The sequence below is a fragment of the Haliaeetus leucocephalus genome, unplaced genomic scaffold (assembly GCF_000737465.1).
Source record: "Haliaeetus leucocephalus isolate CR32 unplaced genomic scaffold, Haliaeetus_leucocephalus-4.0 Scaffold295, whole genome shotgun sequence".
Lineage (NCBI taxonomy): Eukaryota > Metazoa > Chordata > Aves > Accipitriformes > Accipitridae > Haliaeetus > Haliaeetus leucocephalus.
Genome location: NW_010972731.1, coordinates 3,844,120 through 3,856,337, shown reverse-complemented (window position 1 = coordinate 3,856,337; position 12,218 = coordinate 3,844,120). Strand labels below are relative to the sequence as shown.

Below are 12,218 nucleotides of genomic sequence, written 5' to 3'. Positions count from 1 at the left end.
TGGTTCAAGTGTGTGACCCACAGTGTATTTCTGTGGCTTCCAGCAAAGAGCAGTGTGTCTTTCCTCAGGATTTGGGCAGATTTCTGTGATGTTATGAACCTCACTGCTTTGCCATGGGAGCCTGGGTGACATACCTACTACTCATGGGCTACATTCCCTTCACCAGACCATCTCCGTGGTCCTTCCATCAGCTCCATGCACAGTCTGTTTTGAGAAGAAGTGTGTGTTTGTCAACCACCATCATGGTTTCTAATTGATCATACACACCTCCTCACAGCATGGGAGCAAAGAGGGGGTCAGCAACCTATGGGGCAGATGTAGCAGCGGAGAGCAGTGGAGTGGGAGTGGATGGAGACAGTGGGAAGGGGATGTGAAAGAGGGTGATGTGCCAGGATGGGGGAATGGTGAGTCCTAGCATAGCTAAGTTGGGTCTAAGCAGGTTCCCCACTTGTTGGGTTGCTCTTCAGCAGGGCTGTGGTTATTCACGCAGGACAGCACAGGTTGCCTGAGGCTGAGGCCTTAACGTGAAGGTCGTCTGGGGGACGGTAAGGTCCAAGTCAGACTCTGAAACTCCTGGCTGGGGTTGAAAAGTAAATGTCTGAAGCAACCCCACAAAGAAGACAAACAGCTCCATCTTGGCCAGGCTTTCTCCAATGCAGTTCCTTCGCCCTGCAGATGAAAGCAGTGTGTTTACTTGATGGAAAGACCAAACTAGAATGTTTGCCATGGACATGTTAGCATCTGAGATGTTGTGATGGAAGCAGGAGTGAAACCTTGAAAGGCACCAGAGCATTTTGGAGTAGAGGAGACTGTGTTGCTAAAGGTAGCTGTCCCAGTCCCACTGGCACGGTGTGCCTGCCTGGTCTCTCTTGTCACACAGCTACCTGCAGCAGCAAGTCACAGCCATGTTACAGGGTTATTATGCATTTATGAGGTACTCTCTCCTCTCCTTAGCTCTTCCAACTCTCTCAGCATCTTTAACCCTTTCTCTTTGAAAAGCAGCCTGATAGAAAAATGCTACCTCCTCCCAAAGTGGAATGGTTTGAAACTCACTTTTCCTGTGGAATTTTTCCTAACATCCCACTTTTAGAAAAGACTGTGTTTCTTCTTTCCTACCCCTTCTTTGTGCTAGATTCCCAGCCCTTGCACGGTGGTCCCTGTACAGTTGAAGCACTCGGTGGACAGCGAGAACTGGCTTCTTAACAACCAAAGTCACTGTTGAGGGTCTGTGGCTGGAGCACGTTCTGGAATCCCTTCAAGCCATCCTTTCAGAGGAACAGCTGGAAGGTGTAAGGTTACATGGTAGGATTTGTAGGATTCTGCAGGAAATCTCCCTTTATAGCACTTACGGGCTCCTGCAGCGTTGGGATTTGTTAAAATCCCAGCAAGACTACTCCATCCAGCTGTGCCCTCTTGTAATGCACGCTGCTGCAGCCATGGAGGACATGGGCTGGGGGCAAGCATTTCTGGAAATAAGCAACCTTTGGAAGCATTTATGGCTGTCAGGAAGGCACTGTGGAAATGATATTTCTTCTTTTAGGATGGCTCAGGGGAGAGTTTCTGATATCTAACAACTGTTCCTACCATTAGCTCAGTTTAAGTCCCGGGGGGGGGTGGGTTTATAAGCCTCCAGGGAGAGAACGTTAATTGTATTTTGCAGGTGAAGTTGAGATTAAAAAAATAAAAGAAGAACTTTGTGACTTGACCAAAACGACAGTTGGAGGTAGTGTCAGGATGCCAAGTGTCCTATCACCTCCCCCAACCACAGGGCTGTGCTTCTTCCTCTAAAAGAACAGGTCGTGCTGGAAATCCTTGGCAGCTCTCAAACGTGCCCCTGGAACAATCACAGTCCAAGGTGACTTCTGGGAACAATCCAGGGCCTTGGATTTAAGATTTCACAGTGAGAGCAATACGGTTTGGTGTACTCTGTCCTATATTGGGTCTCTGCTGGCTGTAATACCCAGCCAAGGTGCAAGGCTTATTGGGACTCTCTTCCTTGGCTCTGGTGGGCAGTGGATGAGGCCTTGTCCATCAGACCCACTCACACGTGAGCCTTGCCTCAAGACAGGACTTAAGGGTCCCTGGATTGTACCCTCACTTCCAGGAGAGCTCCTGAAACCCCATGCATAGCTGCGCTGGCAGCCCCACCGGTCCTGTCTGATTATCCACCTACTCCTGACAGCTTTCAGGCATTTTTCCACCTTCTTTTGGATGCAATATATCTCTCTGTCTTCTCTCTTGTTGAACCTTTGGGAACCATCATGGCAGAGGTGTGCTCTGAGAGCCATTTGCCTGGATGCAGAATCATTGACTCCATTGCTTATTGACCGAGTTAAAGGCAGTACTTAGCCATGAAGACCCCATTTGTGTATATGGTAATAAAATGGTCTGCCATAGCCTCATCTCTGTGCAGATCAGCCCTTTAGTTACCTGTGGAGAAGGGCAGGAAAGCCTCTCTCTTTACAAAATTCCCTTCGGCATCAAGGAAATGGTTGGGGTTGAACTGATGTGGTGTCTCCCATTGCGTCTTATCCAGCAGCACTGAGGTGAGTGATGGGATTACAATTATACCCTGGAAGAAAAGTACATGAAGGCATAAAAGAAGCAAAAGTGCTCTGTTTTAGTTCATTTTGTGACACAGACTTCAGTGTCCCAGGAGATTTTCTCCACCTGGGATAGGTGGAGACCCTGAGGGTTTTATCGCATTAGCCAGTAGAGAGAGAAGGCAGTGAGATTTTTACAGCAGTGCCAAGGATTGAAGCCAAACCCCACGAGGTGCTGTGAAAACCTCAAGTAGAGGGTCAGATCCTGTAAATTCCCTGGCAGATACTTCACTGTGCAGATGGCATGAAGGAGGTAAATCAGAGTCACTCGTGGAGCGAGGAACTCCTTGGCATTAGAAGTACTGAATTAAGTCCTACAACACCAGTCTCTCTGGACTCAGCATAGTCACTGGAGAGGAAGAAACTCTTCTAGGGGTGATTTTGGATGCTTCTTTGGGCTTCAGTCCTATAATTCCCTTTAAAGAAACTAGTCTTTAATGGCACTAGCAAAAATGAGGAGGGTGACGTGTTCCTGAGATGGAGCAGTTACCTACCTTGGGAAGGAAGTAGCCCCTGAAGTGGGTGTCAACAGCAGTGCAGCGGGGAACGTGGGGCAGGAGGGTGATAAACCTCTGCACTTCATGTAGCACCGCATTTGTAAATGGCATGTTCTTCCTATCTTCATACGTGGCCCAGTTTCCAGCTTGGACGGTTCTCCCAATCTCCTCCTGCACCTTTTCTGGAAGGAACAAACAAAGGGGATGTGCCCCAGCAAGGAAGCCAACTCCCTCCTCAGATTCGGTTTTGGGAAAAACATATTTTTCCAGGGTCTGGAGGGAGAGGATTCTTAAAACAACGGCCTGGGTTTCCCCCCTCTATTTCTAGTTCAGGCACATGGATGCGTTGTTTCCCCGACATCATACCTTAATCTCCACTCATCCTCTCTCCTAGCAAGGCAAAGGGACTATTTTGTTGTGACTTTGATCAGCATCTAATTACATCAGGAGTTCATAACAACAAAGAGATGGGATTCAGCTCTTCAGGCAAAAGAGCTTCTGTGGATCTGAGGCCAGGCCTCTCCCCTCCCCATATCAGCCATGCCACAGACTGGGAGTAGGTAAAAGGAGCTCACTTTGAATCTCTGGGTATTTCATCATCAGCAGGATGGCCCACTGGAGCGTTGTGGCTATGGTCTCTGTTCCTGCCATGACCAGGTCAAGTATAGATGCTATTAAGTTGTCATCATGGAAGAGGCTGTCTTTCTTGTTTTTCTCCTTGAAAAACACAAGCGGTAAGAAAGGTCTTAAAACCATCAGTCTTCATATGCAGCAAGCTAGGGAAATACTGCATAGCCTACAACGCTGTTGACTATGATCTTGTGTTTGTGAACCGGGTGATAAAATAGACCTGATCTTGAAGGCACAGCATTCGCCAAAGATGGGAGCGCCAAAGATGGAAGTTTTGGAGTGGAGTTTTGGTTCAGCATCAACCTCCACCCAGAAGCAGGCTGAAGCCCAGGGCCAAGTGCTGTTCACGGACTCAGCCTCACAGGTTTGGAAAGAGCCTGTTCTCTCCCCTGTACAGAAGATTCAGCTAAGCCTAGCTGCGAGGAACTCCTCCTGCCCAAGGGCAGGTTTGAATCTCCAGCAATGTTCAAAATGACCTTTCAGGCCATTTCTGCTGGGCTTTAGGACTGCACTGATCCTTCCTCCACGTAGCTGGGTAGAATACTTAGTGCCTAAGGTTGGCCCAGATCCAGTTGGAAAGAAGAAAAAACTCAGAGCCCAAATATTTTGTGTTGAACAAAATCAACTGATGTGTGAAACTGCTGAGTCTCTACTAAAGCAAGATGCAGGGCAGGGCTAGGACTTGTACTGATGATTTATCATTCAAGTACTTTAAGTGTATCATTCATCTTGGAGCAACAGTGTAGATGATTAATTGATTTGTTGTCATAAAAAGAAAGGCAGAGTCAGCTTTCATGTGAATTCATGCATTTTCTACTAGGAACAAGGAGTTGATCTCACATTATTAGTGCTGCTGTTTCAGGAGTGGACTGAGACAGTGACTTTCATATCTTAATTTTGATAGAAAAATCCGTGCAGTAAATAACACCAACTCTAAGAGACTGGCATCTGATTTCAATACCACCAGAATAACAGCATGGATTTCCAATAGGTTTACATGCAATGGCTGAAATCAAGACTCAGCCACTGTTTTAGCTAGAAAATCCAAAGGAGACATTGCAAACAGTCAACAGAACTAAGCAGTCAAATACCTCTTGTTGCTTGAATATCAGTGCATCAATGTAGCTCCTCACGCTGTTCTCATTGATATCCTCCCTGCTTGCCTTCATGTATTGCCTTAAAATGACACGTACATCTTCTATTTTCCCAAGCATAATCTTGTGGGTTTTGAAAAGAAATCCAAGGAATGGGTAGAAGTTGAAATACTAATGAGGAATTAAAAAAGAGAAGCATTAAGTCTGCAGGAATATCAGCATGCTGAAACAGCTTCTTCTGAAGGCATGACAGTTCAGTTGCGTTTTGTCTTGTAGTAGTAGTATCTTAGCATTCCAGGGACTTCCCGGGCAGATTTTCATAAACGAGGGCTTTGCAACCTTTGAGCCTTTATTTGGTGCTACCTAATTTTAAGCATTTATGCTGTTCTGTGGGAACAGATCCTCTACCAGTAACAGCCTGGTCAGCCTCACAACAGCTGGGGCTCCAGTGTGCCAGGCCACCACCCAGTTTAGATCAGTATGAGACTAGTTAGTTTTTTCCAACATCAGTTATGAAGGACTGGCTACAATAGTTTGAAGATAAGCAAACTTGGCACTCTCCAAGGAAGCATTTTTAATGCAGTGTGTGAAATCTCACTCACCTAGATATCAACACTGAATGTGTCTTTTTAGAAAATGCAGCAAAGGCAAAGAAAGCCTAGATGGTGTAATTATGTTGAAGAAGCCAAAAAAATATCTGTGGAGCTAAAATAACCATAGGTCAGTTCTCATTTTAGCTCCACACAGATGTGCAGGATGGTTCAAATGGAGAGTAGCAAAGGGGAATCTGGCAGCACATTTGTGATAACCAAGGTGGTACGTGGAGAACTGTCACATTTTAGGTGTAATGGCTGGTTCTGAACATTTGAAAACTGCTGAGCTAAGTCCTATGGTTAGTGTGGCTCACAAATGTAATGTGCCAATGTAAAAAAAAAGTTAATCTGTGGGACAGGTTACATACGCTCAAATATGGAGATCCCAGAAGAATCATAACTTCATCTATGAGTCTTAAGAGAGTGAGAAATGTTGGGTCCTTATAGTCAAACCTGTCCCCAAACAGCATGACGAAGGTGATGTTGATTGGAGCACAGTTGAAGGACGTTAGGCTAAAAGGTTCCCCTGCAATGGGAGGAGGATGGAAATGTTAGTGCGACATTGCAGCAGCGGTGACGCGTATGAGGCTGTAAAGCGCCGTGGTGGTCTCCAGCTCACCTTTGAAGGATTTGATCATCTCGATAAGGAAGTGAAGCTCCTCAAAAATTCTCCCTTCTATCATTTTTTTCCCCATGCCGAGGTTGCGCATGCTGGACACGGTGAATCTCCGAGTTGTTCTCCACAGCTCCCCAATAGAGAAGAACAAACCTGGGGAGGCCGTGAGACGTCGCCGCTGGGCTCATGCACAGAGGACCCCCACCACACGAAACAAAATAGGGGACTGGATGAGGAGGGATCTCCACAAGTGTTTCTGCTGCCCAGTTTCCCATGGATTTAGGGACTACGGGTCTCCCATTTCTGTGTGCCCCATCCATATCATCTCAGTTCCATTCTCCCAGTCTCACTGAGCCTGTAGTTTGGGAAAAACAAGGTCCCACCCAACCCAGTTCGCCCCAACCCTCTCCTGAGTGCAAGATAAGCAAGTATGGCTTTCAGACCAGTAGGGGTTGGCTGTAGGGCTGGGTAGAGATGTTGGTCTAAGTCAATCATGTAACATTTCTGACCCTGTTTGGTTGCAAGTCTAAGGCCTCAAGCAACAACCTTGTATCTTTGAAGCTTCTCCCTTTGTCCTATTCCAGTCATAAAGATATTTTGTCTATGTGGGATGGGACAATTCAGTCTCCTCAACCCTGGTCGGTGCTGAACTGTTTTATTGAGATTCCCAGCAACACTGTACTTTCAGCAGTGGCAAAAATACTATCATTTTGTGGAGGCTGCTGAGCTCATGCCTTGACGATCACTAACACCACCAAGGAGGGATGGGTATTTCATGCCATCAGAGTGTTGGAAATAGTGAAGGACAATATTGTGCCAATAATCCAAAGACTATCTCAGATTGTGTCAGTCGAAAGCCTGGACTCCAGCACTTCACATCTCCATCTTGGCTGCAAGGTTTTTAAATGTGTTTGCTTTTTCTAGAATAAGCGCTATTTTAAAGCAGTGTAGTTTTAATTTGGAAAGCAAAACTTCTTGCTCTAAAAATGTCAAAACAGATTTCTAAACTTCATTTTAAATTTTTCTTTAATTCATGCAATTTTATCTGGATCATTCCTTTCCTGCAAACAGCTTTGGAGTCAACAAATTGGTATTTTCTGAAGAAAAAATGTTTCATGGGAAAATTTGTGACCATTGTTACTTAACAGTCCCTGGGAATTTACAGCTTTGGGTCACCTCTAAGTGGCTCAGTCTTGGGCTGAGAAGGTAAGTGTGAAAGGACTTATAGCACAATACTGACAGTCTCCCACAGGGATATTTTATATGTAAATTAGCTCTGAAAAATGCTTTTCTCCCCATCAATTCCTTTTCCTTGTGTAGCGATAAATTAATCTATTGATATTATGGCTGGCTAATTTAATTTCTAATTGTAATCCCAACTTGAGCCTGTGACCAGCATATAAAGCTGCCTTTTGGATGCTCAAAGCTAAAGTTTCAGCTGAAGCAGAGGATGGAAAACCAAGGCAATAAGTCCTCTGAAACACTCGGGGATACAGAGTTGCCTTGGAAAAACTATGGGATTGTTTGTGGAGGTGAACTTCCAGCCTCAGCCTATTGCTTCTGCCTCAACCTGTTTCACATCGGTCCACCCAAAAGCCTTTGTGGGGAGACAAGGCGCAGGGCACTGCTGATGTCCAAAATTGTGGCACCTGGCAGTGGGAGAAAGGGAAAAACCCTACAGCTCCAAACAGCCAAACCAGTTAGTCCAAAGTCCCCTGAAACCGTGGGGAAGGTCTGTAAATGTAGTGGTGGCGGTGAGCTGCTTTCTTTGACATCTTATGGAAATTAACCCCAGAATTACCACAGTGCCTTTAAAAATCCCACTCCTCACCCTCAAACGTTTAGGATATGGATCAGCCGCAAGTGCATTAGCAAAAACAATGAAAAGCCAGGAGGCATTGCGTGCAAGCGAGGAAAGCCAAACGTTTTCTGTCAGCTTGGCTTCAGAAGGGTCCAAGGGGGATGTTTAAAAGCCGGGCTCCAGGGATGCACAGTTAGGCTGGCACTAAGCGACGGTGTCGTCCCTCCCGCCCGCCCCCGCTCATTTCTCTAGTACCGTTTCCGTTCTGAATTTGGTCAAATATTGGGATGGATGGTCTGTCTACAAACTCCTCTGTGTAGTTCACAAGCGCCTCCCGCACAACTTCGTACCCGGTCAGGACCACAACTTTCTGGAACCCAAAGTGGAGGGTGAAGATGGGGCCGTATTTTTCCGCAAGCTGAAAAAGAGGTGAGCTGTGATGGTCAGGAAGGGAAGGAGCGTGCACAGGGTAAACGCCCGTTGCTTTCTGAAAGGACATATTACGTCCTGGCATCCTGCTGGGAACGGCTGCAGAGCCGCTACCTGCAGAACGGCACCTGTAACCCGGAGCTCATCACTGTCAAACGCAAGGCATTTTGTATGGATGCCTGGCTGGCATCCGTATGAATTTTAGGCATCTTGCCATGAAAGAACCCCCACCCCCATCAATGCATTACTAATCTGGTTTTGCTGTTAAGGAGAAAGGAAATGAAAAACAAAAAAAAACACCTAGAGTTAAAGACTGGACCTCAAATGGCAACACAAATTGGCAAACCGGAGAAAGACGAAAACAGAGAAGACATTTCAGTGTAAATGATGATGCTGTCGCACAGGAAAGCTTTGGTACGATGCTCCTCTCGTACCAAAGCACTCCTGCATCTCTGCCACTAGACCAGAGGAGCTGCTTGCCCCATGCCAGGTGTTTAGTTTGCCCTGGATGACCACAAATTGCAAATCCATGCCCTTCTGCTCGGACCTGGCTTTGGTACCTATAGCTTAGCTGGGCACAGCAAGGAAACCCACAGCAGGAGGAGGACGCTGCCCGAACTGCTGGCTGTCCCCACGCTTGTACACAAAGTGATGCTTGTTTTGCACTGAAGAAGGTTCTGGGTGTATCTTTGCCATAACACAGAGAGGCTCTTTCACTGCCATACACCCCAGGACAAATTCTCCGCAGCTCCCTGCCAAAGCTCTGCCTTGCTGGGCAGTTTTCAAAGGCAACACAGTGCCCCAGGGGGCTGAAAATCCCTCCAGGACCATAACAGTCCCGCTGGCATGTCCTACGTGCGCTCCCAGAGCCGCTGTGCTGTGCACACATCCCCACCCGTCTGTGCCGAGAAAAGGGGTCTGTGGCAAAGCGAGGCAGGCTGACGGAGGAATCCACGCTCCATAAGGACCGTCGTGTGCGTGCCTGCTGCTGCATGCCTGTGTTTTACAAGGGTGAGACTGTCGTCTCCCCCCAGCCCCTGCCTGCGGATCTCCTCGGCACCGTGTTGGGGACCGTGGGAAGCTGACTGCTCCTGCTGACCTCCACCACTGTGGCTGCACCTTGCTCCCCGGCAGCTTGAAAACCGTACTTGGGGACAGCCGAGAAGAGTTTGGGCTGGGCACGAGCAAGGTGATGGGAAGCCACAGTCCCAATCTGCCGCTTAAGCAAACGCAAGGTGTACGCAGGCACCCTCAGCTCGCGCCGAGTCCACCGTCAGCTTTCGCAGGGGAGAGGGGAGCACCCCATCAGGGTGCCCAGCCAACAAAACACTAGTGCCTGCTGCTCAATTGCAATCCCCATTTTTTTGCTCTCTGTGGGGTGAGATGGAGGGATAACCCCTCTGGAGTAATCCGAAAGTAAAGGCAAACATAGGCAACACCAAATATAGCCTAGCAGGTGATGAAAGCATGCGGAGGTAATTCCAAACTGCTGTTCGGAGGCTGCAGCATCGTCTGCCCAGCCCCACTGGGTAAACTGACCCCAGCCCTGACATCGCCCGTAACAGCACCAGGTGCTGAGAGCCTCACCCCACGGCAGGGCTGACCCACCGCTCGGCTGCTCCCCGAGACCCGCCGGTGTTTGCTGAGCACCGGCGTTAGGGGAGCCGTGTCGACGCCTGGTCATGAACCGCTGCTGTTTGTTTGCTCACTCTCTCCCTGACCCCGGTGCACGTCGATCCCCGAGGGTGCAGTCTGCTAAAGCAAGGGGGGAGCGCTCGGCAGCCTGACATAAACACCCCGGGCTGTGCCCGCCTCGTCTTGCGCCGAAGAACAGTTTACCACCGTCAGTGGGGTAAGTTGTCTTAATTACAGGTTAATAGAAGAGCTTACGGGCTATTCATTCTGGTTCCTAAGCGCAACTTTTCCATCCCTCGCTTGTACTGCCGTCGAGATTTTAACGCATATCCAATTCATCAAGAGGGAATTGGATTTTGCAGTGGGGCATCTGGATCTGCCCTTCTCCGAAGCAGTTTTGGGGTCACTGCGTTGTGGAATTCCCCTTGCCAGTTCTCCAGGGCGGAGGAGAGGGAAGCAATTTCACTTCATGTTAGTTATGTCCTAATGCTTTAAAAGATTTCTGGGTGTCCGAGCTGTCAAATTAATATTTCAAATCCCACAAGCATTATATACTTCATGTACCTCATCACAATTACATGAAGAAATCCCATATTACCCAGAGGTCTTTTTTTAATGGTTCATCGCTCATAAATGACATCGCATCAACACAGACATTGGCTAGGAGAAGCCCACCAAAATATTACAAAGCAATTTTCACACCTTTACAATTTAGTTTGAATTAAAAAAAGACAAAAAGCTTTCATTGATACATCTCAGGCAGCTTTAAAATCTATGAGGGTCTGGGTTTGGGAGTTTTTGTCCTACCTTCATTAGTGATTTATCTTGCCTTCTAAGATCCACCAAGTGCAGGTTACCAATGATCGGAAGAGGAGTTGGACCAGGAGGAAATTTAAAAGCTGAATTTTTATAGCCAGTTGAAAAATAGAGTAGAGCTAATAATACCGCTGCACACAGCAGACAAATTAATGCAGGATCAGAGATAAATGAAATTAAAAAAGACATTTTTTTTAGTAATAATCTGTTTGGGGGGGGTTAGAAGCAATAAAAATGCAGTGGCACTGTTCAGTTTCTGCCAGCTGGCTTTCTGTTTGCTCTCTGCGATTGCTACAAGCACTCGATTCTTATTAAGGTTTGTAGAGTACCTAAATAAATACTGCATACTCCACCCTCTTTAAACACCTCAGAGAATGTGGTCTAAGCAGTTTGCAAAGCCTGTCCAGAAGTAAAGAGAGTTTCAAATTACAAACCCATGCATGTGTGTGCAAGAACATATACATGGGAAAAGGTGCTTGGCATTCCTCTATAACCTCCTCCTCCCCCTGAGACCTCAAGGTCCTTTATTAGCAGTACTATGACCCTCCAAACACTCCACTGACACGGGGAAATAAAAAGGTTTTTTTGAATCCTATTAGAAACCTCCACATTCAGATTTGGGTAGGGTTTGAGGTCTCTGTGTTAGTAGAGGGAAAATAGTATTGTTATGGGAGACTTAAGCTTTCTTGATGTCAAGTGGAGATCAAAGGTTGTTAATAATGGTAAAGCCCATGTATCCCTAGGGGTTGTAGACCATAAACTTCTTCATAAAGTCGGCTCTGAACTGCCCAGAAGGGATGTGATTGCAGACTTTGTGTCTGAAGTAGAGGACATGTAATAGCTAGCCATGGAAAATTAGCTTGGATCAAGTGATCATGACTGGATTCATGAGTGGAATGGAAAGACAAAATTAGATTTGAAACTTCTGGGAGGACTCTTCATTTTGCAAGAGTAGCTTCTAAGAGATAGAGGGAAGAAGTTAATGAAATTAATGAAGCCAGCTGACCTGGCAGGCTTCAGAAGGGAAACAAGACAGGAAAATGGCATTATTTTGAGCCAAAGATACAAAAGACCTGGAGCTGGCATCCCTCATAAAGGTTTAAATCTTGTACAGAAAAAAATTGAGATCTACCGGGTTGAATAGAGGTTTTCAGGAGGATATTGGGAATAAACAGCCAATGGAATAAGATTGTCCAGGGAAGAAAGAGCTGTCTTATATGATCAGGAAGTGCAAGGCTAAAGGTACATTTATACAAAGGTTAGCTCATATAAAGGCCATTATTCAGCAAATATGGGTCCTCAGCCTTGCAAATGCAAAGAAGGTAGGGAAGGAAGTGAACCTAATCTGAACTGGGGCATAGCTATGGTTAGCACGGTCCCAGACCAAACGGCTGCTTGGTTGCACGCTGGAGCTGCCTGCGTGGAGTGGAGATGTTACAGCACATCAGCTGCCCAGAAGCAGAAGCAAGTGTGTCGCAACATTTCTGGCATTTTTTTTAATTAG

General features: G+C 46.7%; 1 protein-coding gene across 1 annotated transcript; it reads right to left on the bottom strand.

The window, feature by feature from the left end:
• Positions 1-478: 478 nt before the first annotated feature.
• Positions 479-10,997, bottom strand: LOC104833542 (cytochrome P450 2W1-like). Its single transcript, XM_010570267.1, has 9 exons — positions 10,706-10,997; positions 8,090-8,252; positions 6,037-6,186; positions 5,786-5,943; positions 4,822-4,995; positions 3,676-3,817; positions 3,098-3,282; positions 2,431-2,572; positions 479-669 (listed from the first exon to the last, which is right to left on the bottom strand). Exons 1-9 carry the CDS (start codon positions 10,901-10,903, stop codon positions 479-481), a joined length of 1,503 nt encoding a protein of 500 aa, XP_010568569.1. The 5' UTR covers positions 10,904-10,997.
• Positions 10,998-12,218: the final 1,221 nt, after the last annotated feature.